Genomic DNA, 13,258 nt, shown 5'->3' with positions numbered 1-13,258 from the left:
CGAGCCAGACAGGAGAGGTCTACTGGCATACTGGATTAGAGCCCTGGCAGGGATCAAATTTGGGCCTCAGTAGCTGGGGATTGCATCATAATGTTGAGACTTAACCCCTTGCACCACCAGGGAGGCTCCTGGATTTGTAGTTCTTGATGTCTTATGATCTCTTTGGTTTGGGGTGGGGTGGAGTCCATAAAAACCTGTGTTTTTAGAGTTTATTCAGGACATCGTTTCTCCCCAACAGGATAAATGATGATAATTTACATGTATTGTTACACTGTTAGTCATTAAGTGCTACTTATTCTACACTAGCCATTAAGGTAAAGCACTAGTCATACACAGCCTTGTTTCAGCAGCCCTATATATCTGGGAAGTGTATACAATTATTTTCCATACTTGACAGATGGAAAATCTGAGGCTGTTCAAAGAGTCACATTCAGGGAGGAGGTATCTGCTTTGAAGCCAGGCAGTATCATTCTGAAACTCATGTGTATACATGTCCAAAAAGAATGATGCCTCCTTTCTTCTCATGGTTATAATAAACTCACCTCTTGGTGTATAGTATCTTGATTTGGTGATTCACAGATCTGACTTTGACTATTGAGAGGAGAGCTTCTCTTGGCTGCAAAAATGGAAGAAATTCCATCACAAATTTTATAAGGCTGTAAATAAATTTTATTTCATAAGTTCACTTTATTTTCAAGTGAAACCCCATTTTAATAGGTTGTTATCACCTTAAAAGAAGACAGTTAATGACATACATTGTAAGACAAATCAAATAGCTATTTCCAGGTTATCAATGTTGATCTCTAGCTGTTCAGTCTGACTCAATAGATTAAGTGCTAAAATACAGACAATACTAAAAATAATAATAGTTAACATAGTTAACATTAACATCAAAAATCTGCCATGTCCTGTTCTAAGTTATTTACATATATCAATACATTTAACCTTTACAGTAATTCCATAATAACATATATTATTGGACCCATTTAACAGATGAAAACACTAAGGCACAGGGAATTGAACTTGACCCTTCCATGAAAGTTCCAGCTCAGGGTATCTTGCTCTAGGATCTGTGCCTTAACATTAATATTAAGCTGCTCAGGGCAAGCTACTTCTATCAGTGCTTTCTGCAAAAGAAATACTGAGCTATTTTTGTTTTTTGCTTTTTTGTGAATAAAAGCAGAAAACTCCTCTGACTTATTTTGGCTGTTGAAATCAGATTCTAATGTAGGTTTTTTGAAAGAAAGGGGATACCTGAATTAACAATATTAGGTTTTAATTCCCATTTCACATATGAGGAAACCGAGGTGCAGAAAGTTTAAATGATTTACATAAAGACACAGACCACAACAGCAAGTGCCCTGTTTTGGAGTTGCTCTTCAAGTGAAAGAATCCTGTTGCTTTAACACCCTGGGGAAAAATCCATGGGGAAATGTTCTTCCTCTTGACAAAACTTTCTTTTCATTATTTTTTATTAAATCTGTCTATGTATCTATCTTACATTGTTGTTCATTTTTGTATGATGTTTGATTTCTCTTCTTGGTTGTAATCCCCCTAAAATCCCCACCATTAAGTCACTCGAACCGTCTCCAGTCTCTTGAGCTCTTCTTTACTGCCCCTGTTTTGATCCCTCTCCCTTCTCCTCCCCTGCTCAGTGCCTCCCATTTATAGTTTGACAAAGCTTTCTTTCTCCTTAGGGGCAAATCATCCCATTACCTTCACTCCTGCTGTGAGAGAACTTGCTAAGACCATCCCCTAGTGTCCAGTCACAAACCTGTAATGATGTTCCTGATGGGCTTCACCAGGGCTGTGAAGCCAGAGACTTCGGGCTGTCTGTGCTCCCACATGGGCTGCCATATCACAAGCCCACTGGCCAATCGGAATGTGAGGTCAGATTCCTGGGGGAAGAGATCTCTGTCTTATTGTCTTCTAAGTACTGTTTGAAGAGACCAGCCAATGTAAGGATTAACATCATTCATGAAATTATTTTCAAAATGGGTTGATCTTCCAGACCTTTCATCATAAAATGAGTGTTTCTAGGGTAAACTAATTGTCCCAAGTAATTATCACAATTACTATGCAAATCATGATGGTTTGCTTTAGGCAAAATTAATTATTAATTAAAATGCAGCTTTGGGCAAAGCCTGAAACACACAAATGATTGTTTTGTGTTAGCAGTGATCGAGGCCTGCTTATTTCAAAAGTCTTGGCAGATCACTTCTAGTTATCATTATTATTCCTTTTAATTATTTAATTGTCCTTCTTTCTCCCTCCTAAATCAATATCCTCAGATGCTGGCTATTTTGACTTTCTCTAGTCCATCTCCTGTTCTTGTATTTCATGGAATCAGGATCATATATTTTGACTTTTCTTAGAGCATTACTTAATAATGTTGCCTTCTCAACAATCTTTAGTTCCTTGGGGGCAAGAATATATAAGTCATCCTCCCTCTCCTATAGCCCCAGACATCATTACAATACTTAAAAAAGCATTTGGAATTTGGTGTACTGTAAGTGTTCACTTTATAATCCATATGCCACTCCATTTATCTATATTTGAAGGTTTCTTCACTCCATTTATCTATATTTGAAGGTTTCTTCCAGAGAGCACATTCTCTGCCTCATCATTACATCATTTTGAGAGGCTGAGATGTTTAAAATGCAATCACATATTGTATAAGTGAGATTACATTTTAAACAACTCAGTTTCTCAAAACAAGTTAGAGATGCAAGCAGAGAATATGACTGTAGATTGATGAACTCATCTGAGGCTCAGGAATTCACTTAGGACAGTGATTTGCTACCATGTCTTGCACGCTATTATCACCTGGGGAGTTTTTTAAATATAGGAGGCCCAGGTCTCACTTCTCTTACCCAAATGGATTCATTCATTGTGAGGTTCTCTAAAGTCCATCCCCCCACCCCCATGACTCATGCATAGCCATGGTTGAAAAACAATGACCTAGAAAGATAAGAGCTAGGAAGAAATTGGAAAAAAAGAAAAAGTATTTGGAAAATGGTGAATCAAGTTAGCTCAGTGTCAAAGGGAACTTCAAATGGAGAGGCTGATGAAATCCCTGAATGAATTTGTATGTTAGTGCATAGCAGCCTCTCTATAAGCTATAACTTAAGATCCTAGCACCAAACAGGGGCCATGAACAGAAAATCTCTAGGATTCTCTGTGCAAGTATTAGGAATGCACATAAAGCATTTGGTCAAATTCATTGTACAAATATTTATAGATCACCTACTATGTGCCTGGTGCTATTCTAGGTTCTGGATTAAGTGAAGCAAGCCGGACCTCCCTAGTGGCCAAAGGGGTTAAGTCTCAGCACTATGAAGCTACCAGCAGCCACTGCATCATGGAGCTAACCTACATGGCACAGCAGACCTCTCCTGTCTCGCCAGCTGCTCCCTTCAGCAGTGTATTTCAGTCAATCTGTTCCGCTCCCTGCTCTGTCTCTGATGAATCCTCTCACCCACCCCCACTACTCATACCTCTGACCTATACCTCAGTTCTTGTATGCATAAATAAAATAAATCTTGAAAAAATAAGAAAAGTACTGCAAGCATGCAAAATTTCTGCTCTCTGAGTGCAAATGAGAAATAAAGCAGGTAAAGGGATCTGTCAGGTAAAGTGTTGATATTTTAGACAAGGTGGCCAAAAAGGCTTTAGTGTAAGGGTGACTTTGGCATAAGAATATTAATGAAGTAAAAATCTGCTATGTAGATATTTCCAGAAAAAGCATCCTATGAAAAAAAGATGAGCAAGGGCAGAAATTCTAAGTATGAATTATATGTCAAGAGACAACCAGGAGATTGTGTGCCTGTAGTCACATGAGTAGTGGAAGAATAAAAAAATATGAAGTTGGAGAAATTATTGAGTTCCAAGTAAGATATGGTCTAATAGGCCACAGTAAGGACTGCAGCAATTGTTGAGTAAGATAGGAAGCCACTGGAGGGTTTTGAGAAACAGTGGCATGATGGGCTTTAATTTTGACAAACTCACTCAGGCTATTGAGGGTGGAAAGAGAATATTGGAAGTTGCTACTGTCATCTAGGTGAAAGATGATTAGATTAGGTGCTAGTGGAGGCAAAAATGAATAGTGGTAGATTCTGGATACATTTTGAAGATACAATTTACAGAATTCACTAATTGACTGTAAGTGGAGTTTGAGAAAAATAGGTATCAATGAGTTTGACTTTGCCACTGATGTAGATTGGCAAGATGTAGGAGGATCACATTTGGGGATATCACAAACCTAATTTTTTCTATTTTAAGTTTAAGATATCTGTTAGACATTCAACTAAAGATACTAAGTATGGAGTTAAAAAAGTAACTCAATGTACTTGAAATGGATGTGGAGAAGTTCACAATGTATTACAGGTGGTATTAAATTCAGCAAGCAACATTCATCAAATTTGTTTTCAGAAATGCAGGACACCACATATCTCTGGTTTTGATAATTTCTAAGTTTCTCATAAGTAATCTGAGCAGCAAAGAAAATCCAATGAACATAGATAGCAACAGAAAACAAACTCTCACATACTGAAACCCTGACATTTAACATCTGTTCTATGCATGTGAGTGCTCACTGACAGATCTTCATTTTATTTTGATATAGTTTTCTTTGTCATATCTGTATCTAGCCTATGTTCTTTTTTTTTTTTTTTTTTTTTTTTTTTTTTTAAATAGAGGCATGTTTATTTATTTATTAATTATATTTGTTTGTTTGTTTTGTTTATACATGCACTGGGTACAGTCAGAAGCGCGGGAGGGTGAGAGAATTCACCAGAGCCACAGTGGGGAGCAGAGCAGGCAGAAGGACTGAAGTACACTGCTGAGGGGAGCAGCGGGTGGCAGGAGAGGTCTGCGCACCATGTGGGATCCTCCTCCGGTGGCCGGGGAACAGCCGGGGATCGAACCGGCGCCGCAGAGGCCGCGGGCAGCCTCGCAACCCAGCGCTCAACCGCTGCGCCACCGGGGAGGCCCTAGCCTATGTTCTTGAAGTCAAATTAAGATCTCCTTATAATTCCTCTAGAGTTGACTGAACACATAAACCCTGGGATGAAAAGCCCACTTCCGAAGTCCCCTTCAGGGGTGACAAGATTTGATTTACAGTCTTAAAATTTTATTCTGTATACTAAATGTCTATTGACTTTCATGCATGAATAAAATTCCCAACACAGGTCCCAAAGCAATGAAAAAAAGGGCGTCACCCAATGCCCTCTATGCACACATGACCAGAAACCTGGTATCTGGAGCGGACACTCTTTATCATTCAAATAGCTGTGGGGTCTAAAAAGGTTCTGAGAAAAACAAGAAGGTGGAAAAACTTGGTAAAACCAACATCCCCACATTTTAGATGCCCTTCCTGCTTGTGTTGAAAACAATTTCCATGATGGCATGAAGCAATTCTAAATGGTTTACCTGTAGCTTAGAAATTTACTCAAACAACAATTATTTTAAATTCCTTTTTAGAGTTGTTTATTTCACACATATGGATTTTATAAAAATTTCTTGAGTGCTTGAATCTTGTTTTTTCCCCTGCTGTTTCTCTAAACACTCTGAGCAGTGCCTAGTACATAGCTGGCATTCAATAAATACGTATTGAAAGGATAAATGAATATGATCAAATCAAGAAAATATTGACACCACATTTCAAGCTGATTCCTTACTTGAAATAAATTTTTATCATTTTTAACTGATGAAATTAAATTTGGTCTAAAATTAATGTATTTGACAGAATGTTCAGATTTTTGACTTCGTATAAAATATTTGAGTTAATTATAAATTAAAAACATTGCAAAATATGCATTAAACAATACATTATCTCACAAAAGGATGAGTCACTTACGTAAGATGTATTTGCTTACTAGTGAATTCATTCATTCAATACTATTAATTAAATACCTACAAAGCACAGACAGTATTTTAGCTACCCAGGATACAATGATAAAATTCCTGTTCTCAAACCATTCAGAATCTAATGGGAGCGATACATAAAGAAATAGTGATGATGATGATAATAATAATAAGCTATAAAAATAAATAAATTTAAAAAAATTTAATCAATAAAGAAGATTAATAATAATAATAAACAAAAAATAACAATAAGGGTATATCTGGAATAACAATGGAAATAGGCAAAGAATGAGGACGAATCCTGAATGGAGTTGTAAAGGATGAGTAGGAGTCTTCCAGGCAGAAGGGTAGGGTAAAAGGGCATTCCAGGAGGCAAGATCAATATGAGAAAAAAACTGGAAAAAAACACGTTATGCTCTTTGGGAGACTCCAAGCGGTTGGAATTCATTGGCAGAAGTTGAAAAGTTGAATGGCTGTGTCTGCATGGTGGTATGGTTTCCTGCACCACCATCCAGGTTGTGTTTCTACAATGTTGGGGTTTCCAACCCCAGTGTGATTATCTCTGGGCAGGTAAAGCATGTACCTCTTGAGTCAGGGATGGAAAAGTTCAATTTTGGTCTTTATCTGGGGTTGGAGATTTGAAGGGCAAAAAAGAATAGGAAAAAAATCCATTAGAGTTGCTCTGTAGGACAGCAGTTCACATGAATACAGTCCAGCTAAGAAGAGAGAGATGGCTGGACAGTGCCTAGATAATCAGCAGACCCATGAAGGATCTAGGGCAACGGTTCTCAATCAGGGATGATTCTCCTCCCCTCACCAGCTGCTGAGGACACAAGGCAACAGCTAGAATCATTTGTAGTTGTCAATACTAAGAGGAAGGAGGTACTACTGGCATCTAGGTATGCTCCTAACATCCTACGATTCACTGGACAATGCCTTACAACAAAGAATCACATGGCCCCAAAGACCAACAGTGCCATGGCTTGGAAATCCAGACCTAGGGACTGTACTTTTTTTCTTTTTTAAAGATTTAATTATTTATACAAGAGCTGGGGTACAGGCCAGAGATACTGGACGGTGAGAAAATTCAACAGAGACAGAGCAGGGAACAGAACAGGCAGACAGACCTAAGACACTGCTGAGGGGATCAGCGGGCGAGTCAGGAGAGGTCTGCCGCGTCATGTGGGAATCTCCCTGGCCGGCAAGGAATCGAACTGGTGCTGCAGAGGCTGCTGACAGCTTCACAGCATGGTGCTCAACCTGCTGCGCCACTGGGGAGGCCCTGTACTTTTCTTACATTGGGAAAGCATCTTGCTCACTTGGAGACTTTGACTTGTTCACATCTTCCTTGAAGCTACAACTGGGAGTATTGGATACCGGAATTTAAGTCCTACAGCATGCTTGACCTTATATGCCATGTTAAATATGTTGGGCATTATGTAGAGCAAAAAGAAATTCACTGAAGATTTTTAAATAGGTAAATGATATGTCAAGATTATGTTTTTGAGCAGCCTCCCTGGTGGCGCAAGGAATTGTGTCAGCACTATGAAGCTATCTGCACCAACTGCAACACAAGTTCAATCCCCGGTCAGGTCTTCACATGGCGCAGAAGACCTCTCCTGTCTTGCCTGCTGCTCCCCTCAGCAGTGGATTTCAGTAGCTCCACGTGTTCTGCTTCCCACTCTGTCTCTGGTGAATCCTCTCACCACCCCACACCTCTGGCCTGTACCCCAGTTATTATATGCACGAATAATGTCTATCAGTTTAATATAGAAATAAAGGTATCTAAGTCTTAGGTGGCTGTAAGATCATACAAAGACAAGGGAAATCAGAGGCCAACCCTCATCACATCTCTATCCTACCTTGGCCCTCACAGTAGTGTTTTGCTTACCTTGATCCTGTGTACCAAAGGAGCAAACAGAAACACAAAGAGCTCCACAGTAGCCATTGAGTTCTGGAAGATCTTCCTTCGGTTGTTCTCTTCTTCATCATTGGAGCTACTCTGGCATGGCTGCCCTGGAGAACCCTGGTTTTCAACCTGGTGGATGAAGGCACTGCTGCTGCCACCCCAGCTGGACCCTCGGTCTGTGCCTCCAAACCGCTCACTGTTGCAGTCCTGGGGGGCCTCCAGGAGCATCCAGTGCAGTGTGTGAAGGAGTTTTGTCTCAGCAACACCCAGTTTATCTTGGTGGCCTGCATGGGAAAATCAGACAGCTAGCTTGAGGCAAACTCTGTGATTAGAACAGTGGATGTCAACACTTGCCTGTGCTCTATGGTTGCATTTTCTGAGAGATACTAGCATTTCTCTATACCTCTTACAACTATACTCTTATTGTTCTAAGGGCTCATCTTTGTCTGGGAGCTTTCTAACTGGCTATAGTTTCTGCAGAAGGCCACATTGCCATAGTGGGGGAAACTACATATATCTTGGGGAAACTACATCTCTTTAGTCAGATATCAACATACGCTTCCACGTAGCTAGAAGTATAGACTATGCAGCAAAAGCCCCTCTCTAAACGGTAACAATTAATCAGCGACCCAAATAAGGGGCAATAACTAGATGTGGAAAAGCATGCACACAGCATAGAGTAGAGGGCTAGTACATTTCTCCTTGTGAGAAAAGCAATCTGTAAAATAATCTAAAAAATAAAATTTGCATGCACATACACACAGTCTAAGTACTAGCTTTAGGAGTTGGGAGGTCACAGGAGACTACTTTGAAGAGAATTCCTCAGAGTTGGATGAGTGATTGTCTTTAACTTCACTTCCCTATCATATTTTAATGTTTACAAAGAGGAGATAGTCACATATTACTTGGAAAATGAAAACTCTTTAAATAAGAGAGCTAATTCTCTCAATGGTGAATGGGGATAAGAGTGGAACCAATGTGAAGGGGGTTTTATGAGAGTTCAATGAGATAATGTGTGCACAGGGCCTGGGAAAATAGTAATTACCCAATACATGTTGTTATTATGAAAGCGTAGCATACAGGGCAATGGTCTGCCATAAAGAAGTGATGGTGCAGGAGCACCAACCTAGCTTGTTCCTGTTTGAAAGCAGGGTTGCAGTGCAGTGGAGGACATGAGGCAAAGCAGCTTGCACCAGCTCCCATCTGGAAATGCTCTGGATGGCTTCAGAGAGGGCTGGAGAGAGGCCATGCAGTTTGTTTTCTACCAACACTCTTTCAAACGACTGTAGATACAAAAAAAGTATGCAAATTAAGGAATTAGAGATTCTGAGAGGTGAAGAAATGTACACCAAGTATTAAAAGATACAAATCACTGACCCAGATTCTTTAGAGTATATGCATATTGCAGTTCATTGCAAATGTTGACAGTGATAATTTCTAATTTTTGTGCCCATTTTCAGATTTTTGAGCAAAAGTGTATAGCTTGAATTATTAAATGATTTTTATTTCAACCAAAATAAAAATAAGCTTCTTCACAAAAAAGTATAACATTTAATTTATGAAACTTTTGGATGGAAAGTTTTATAAAATTCTAATGAGACACCCAGAGGGACTATCACAATTGCAGAACAAAGTGAAATATCTTTTGTGAAAGTGTCATAAGCGATAGAATTTCTGTCAATATTCAACAAATACTAAAACAGAAAAATACTTTGGCATCCCCAATTCATTCCATGTCTACAGCAATGATCTCATATAGGATATTCCTTACCCAGTGCCTACAATTGTAAAGATACTTAATATAGCTCTTAAATTTAAAAAAAAAAAAAAAAGGATAAGAAGGGAGAGAAAAAGAGAATAAGCCATTTTTGCTTTGCTGATTTATTAAATCTTGACCAAAGGTAATTTCAGAGAGTAAAGCATCCCAGGACAAATTTAACCTAGTCAGTTCTCTCTCTGTCTCTGTCTCTTTCAATCTCTCTGGCAAAAGCATAGCTACCAAATATTTAATAAATGTTTGACTTGTATGATCAGGATCTGATTGCATCTTGATGCTCAAATAGTCAAGAATACCATGTAAGGGTAATCTGGCATGAAGACTTGCATCCAAGTGCTCAAGTGTCCAAGCTGTATTACTGGAATTTTTAGGATACCTGAGAAAAAGATTTGGCTTAATATAGAGTCTCCAAATATACCTATTTACTTTCTAACTCTAAAAAGGAAAACATGAAATTCACCTCCATCATGAAAAGCATGCTAAGATTTTGGTAAGTAATATAATCAGAGATGCAGACTTTCATTTTTTGGTTTTTAAAGAAACTAAATGTAGGCAGATCCAAATACACTGAAATTCTTTAGCACTCAGGTAGCTAAGTATTCAGTAAGTAGAGGGTGAGCATGTTAGACATAAAAGACTGTAAAGAATTTACAATCTTGATGAATACACGTTAGAGGATGAGGTATAAATTTTATAATTTTAGGGAGTTCTGGATAATCAATTGAATTTTTCTTTTTCAGTATTAATAATGACTTTTTTTTAAATCAATTTTAACCCTGGAAATTATTTTCTATATTTCAATTTCTATCTATATATCTACCTACCTACCTATCTTCTTTCTATTTTTCTATTTATGAATGTACTTGGTTTTTTTGATATTATTTGATGACATTGAAAATGTCAGCCATATCTTTGCTAAGAACAGAGAAAAGTCATAATTTTAGCTAACATAACTGTACTCACTGTTACAGAAGGGTCATAGATTTCAAGTATTAAATTGCTCTAATAAGATAAGCACAACAAATTCTATCAAAAAGTCCTCAAGAAAGAATTATTTTTAAAATATCTCTCAGAAACTTTAAAGAATAGAAGATATATCAAAACAAATTCCCATATGGATTGAGAGAAAAAGAGAGAGAGAGAGAGAATGTGTGTGTGTGTTTGTGTGTGTATGTTCAACTATCGGGTTGATTTCATCATAGTCTATATAGTCCACATAGTAACACCTCCCAAAACTCCTTAGTAGTAGGTCATCTAAATATTCACTTGCAGATATTTATGGCAATGGAAAAATGAGTAGGCTTCCACTTTTACATTTTAACATATGCAATGTGAAGACCTTTATGTAAGTTCCAGATTTTAATGGAGTCTGAAAAGTCAATTTCAATTTTGCTTAATAATTTCATGCACTTTGTTTTCAACTAGAATTTGTAGAGCTATAGCATTCCATTAGAATTTTAAGACAAATACACTCTATTTTACATAAATATTAATAGCATTATTTTCATAATTATTTTATATCAACCATTTTCAGGCTTGCACAAAAAAATGCAAGACAGAAACTTCAGAATGTATATTACTTTGAGGATTTCATAGGCATCCATCTTATGAACTTCCACTATATGACAGTCTTGATTTTGTTGATTAAATATTTGACTATACTTGCCTTGTAAGGCCCTCTACCAGGTAGCTGGGTCACTGTTATTTCAATATCCTTTCTTTTACTGCTCTAATACCCCTCCCAACTTCTGGTATATCTGTGTGTGTATGTGTGTGTGTGTGTGTATTTGTATGTATAAATTATTGACTTGTTCCATCATCCAGAATTATGCGTGACACACAGTAGTTGCTTAATTGTATTTCCCAAATGATTTAGTACATATAGTCAGTATAATTTAATGTCTTTCTTTGGTTTCAAATTACTACACACAGTATGGAAATAATCATTAAATGGCGAGTATCACATACCACACAAGAGGCTTCATATTGTTTTCCCAGTTTAGGCCTCAAAAATGCACTAAAAAATTAAAAGAGATATGTGTTATAATCAAAAGTGAAATTATTATTAGACCATTCTTATGACATTTTTCAATGAATAAGACATGGTGCTATAAAACTCAAATTTCATGCCCCCTATAGCTTGTTAATTAGCAGGTGTTCAACAGCTGATGACATTTGCTTTTACATGTGTAATTACATATATAAAAAATGTTTCCTGCATCCACTCTTATTCTGAAGACTTTTATTTAACCAGATTCGAAATCGCCAATGGCCAGAAGTGGTGCAATACTTATGTGTTCAGTCATATTAAAAACTGAAAAATGAACATAGCTTATGGATATGATTTCCAGAATTCATTAGCTGATAAAACACTAAAATCACATCAATGATGATTATGATGATGGTGATAACAATAAATTAAACCTTGTTTTCTGTTTATTGGAATAGGTTTCAGGCCCTTTCATGGAAAAAAAAAATCCTTATAAAAATATTTCTCCCCAGTGGCTTTAACCAAGAAGATTTTACTGGCTGAATCTGAGCAAAAATGGTTAACAAGTGGGCATAGCAGATATTTGCCAAACCGAAGCTGGAAAAACAACAGGTCACTAAGCTGAAATTACAGCAGGAGATGGAGGGAGAATTGGACGCTGGAGCACAACCAGTCATAATTTTTCCCCTTAGTTCCCCGCCCCCTCTCCTAGGCGCTCTGCCCTCCCACCCCTAAATAATGCATATATCTTTTCGACAACTGCCAATCTGCTTGTCGTCAAACTTCACTCAAATATTTTTTAAATGCGTGTTTTTAAGCCGGTGCAGAGGGTTTTCTTTCCAGCCCCAGAGAGGGAGCTGCAGGCTGTGGCGCGGCCTCAGCAGCAGGGGCAGTGGCGGCGGTGGTGACCCCCGGCGGCCCCAGGAGCGCCCCCAGCCCAGGGCAGCCCGTGGCGCGTCCTCTGCGCCCCTCACCTGGTTTGCCGCCAAAGGAAGGTCTGGATGGGCAGGGGGATGCCGCGGCCGCTGTCCTGCTCCTGGCCCTCGGAGCTCTTCCTCTTCACCATGATGGTGGTTCCTGGGAGTCCTACTGCAGGACCCAGCGCCGGCTCCTTGCTAGCCACCTCCTCCTCTTCTTCTTCCTCCTCCCGCTGCTCTCCCCAACTCTCATCACCTCCTTCCCCAAGGCAAAGCCGGCTCTCTCCGCCTCGATTCCCCTTCCCACTTCCCTTCCCCCTCCCCTCCTGGCTGGTGGAACATGGCTGCGGGAGGAGGGGAGGGCTGGAGGAGCGGCGGAGCGAGGAGGGGGGCGCTCGGAGGAGCTGTCCGCCTCGCCGCCCCCGCGCCCTCTCTTTGCTTTCAGCACCTCCCACTGTGGACAGCGGCCCGCGCGGGCCGGCCGGGCGGGAGGCAGGAGTAGGGGGCAGGTTGAGCAGCAGTGGGGTAGCCGAAGGGGTCCACTCTTCACATCGCAAGTAGGCTCCCTTCGTGGCCTCTCCAGACCCAGGATTCAGCTTCCTCCCCTAGGAGCTGCACCCCAGGAGTGTCCCGCGTCCTGCTTCCCAACCTCGAACTGTCACGGTCTGGGGAGGAGGAGCTTTGGGTAACCGCAGAGCAGTCACTAACCTGGCATCATTCGCACCTCTAGCAAGGAGGTCAGGAGTCCACCCTCGGGGTTTAGCAGAAGGAACACATGAAAATTATTAAAAGTGTAAACT

At 39.6% G+C, this 13,258-nt stretch overlaps 1 protein-coding gene across 2 annotated transcripts in view; it reads right to left on the bottom strand.

The window, feature by feature from the left end:
* The window catches only part of UNC80 (unc-80 homolog, NALCN channel complex subunit), a 184,253-nt gene extending 171,547 nt beyond the window's left edge, over positions 1-12,706 (bottom strand). For both annotated transcript variants that reach the window (XM_037523962.2, XM_037523964.2), the window contains exons 1-6: positions 12,516-12,706; positions 11,520-11,568; positions 8,901-9,057; positions 7,757-8,058; positions 1,775-1,898; positions 543-616 (exon numbers count right to left, since the gene is read on the bottom strand). In XM_037523962.2, coding sequence (XP_037379859.1) covers positions 543-616; positions 1,775-1,898; positions 7,757-8,058; positions 8,901-9,057; positions 11,520-11,568; positions 12,516-12,607 — 798 coding nt within the window. In that variant the 5' untranslated portion in view covers positions 12,608-12,706. The remainder of the gene's footprint in view (positions 1-542; positions 617-1,774; positions 1,899-7,756; positions 8,059-8,900; positions 9,058-11,519; positions 11,569-12,515) is intronic.
* Between the last annotated feature and the right edge of the window lie 552 nt (positions 12,707-13,258).

Source organism: Talpa occidentalis, unplaced genomic scaffold (assembly GCF_014898055.3).
Source record: "Talpa occidentalis isolate TD23 unplaced genomic scaffold, MPIMG_talOcc4v2.1 talOcc4.3, whole genome shotgun sequence".
Classification (NCBI taxonomy): Eukaryota; Metazoa; Chordata; class Mammalia; order Eulipotyphla; family Talpidae; genus Talpa; species Talpa occidentalis.
Note: the sequence above shows the minus strand (reverse complement) of the source record. Positions and strands in the feature narration are given on the sequence as shown.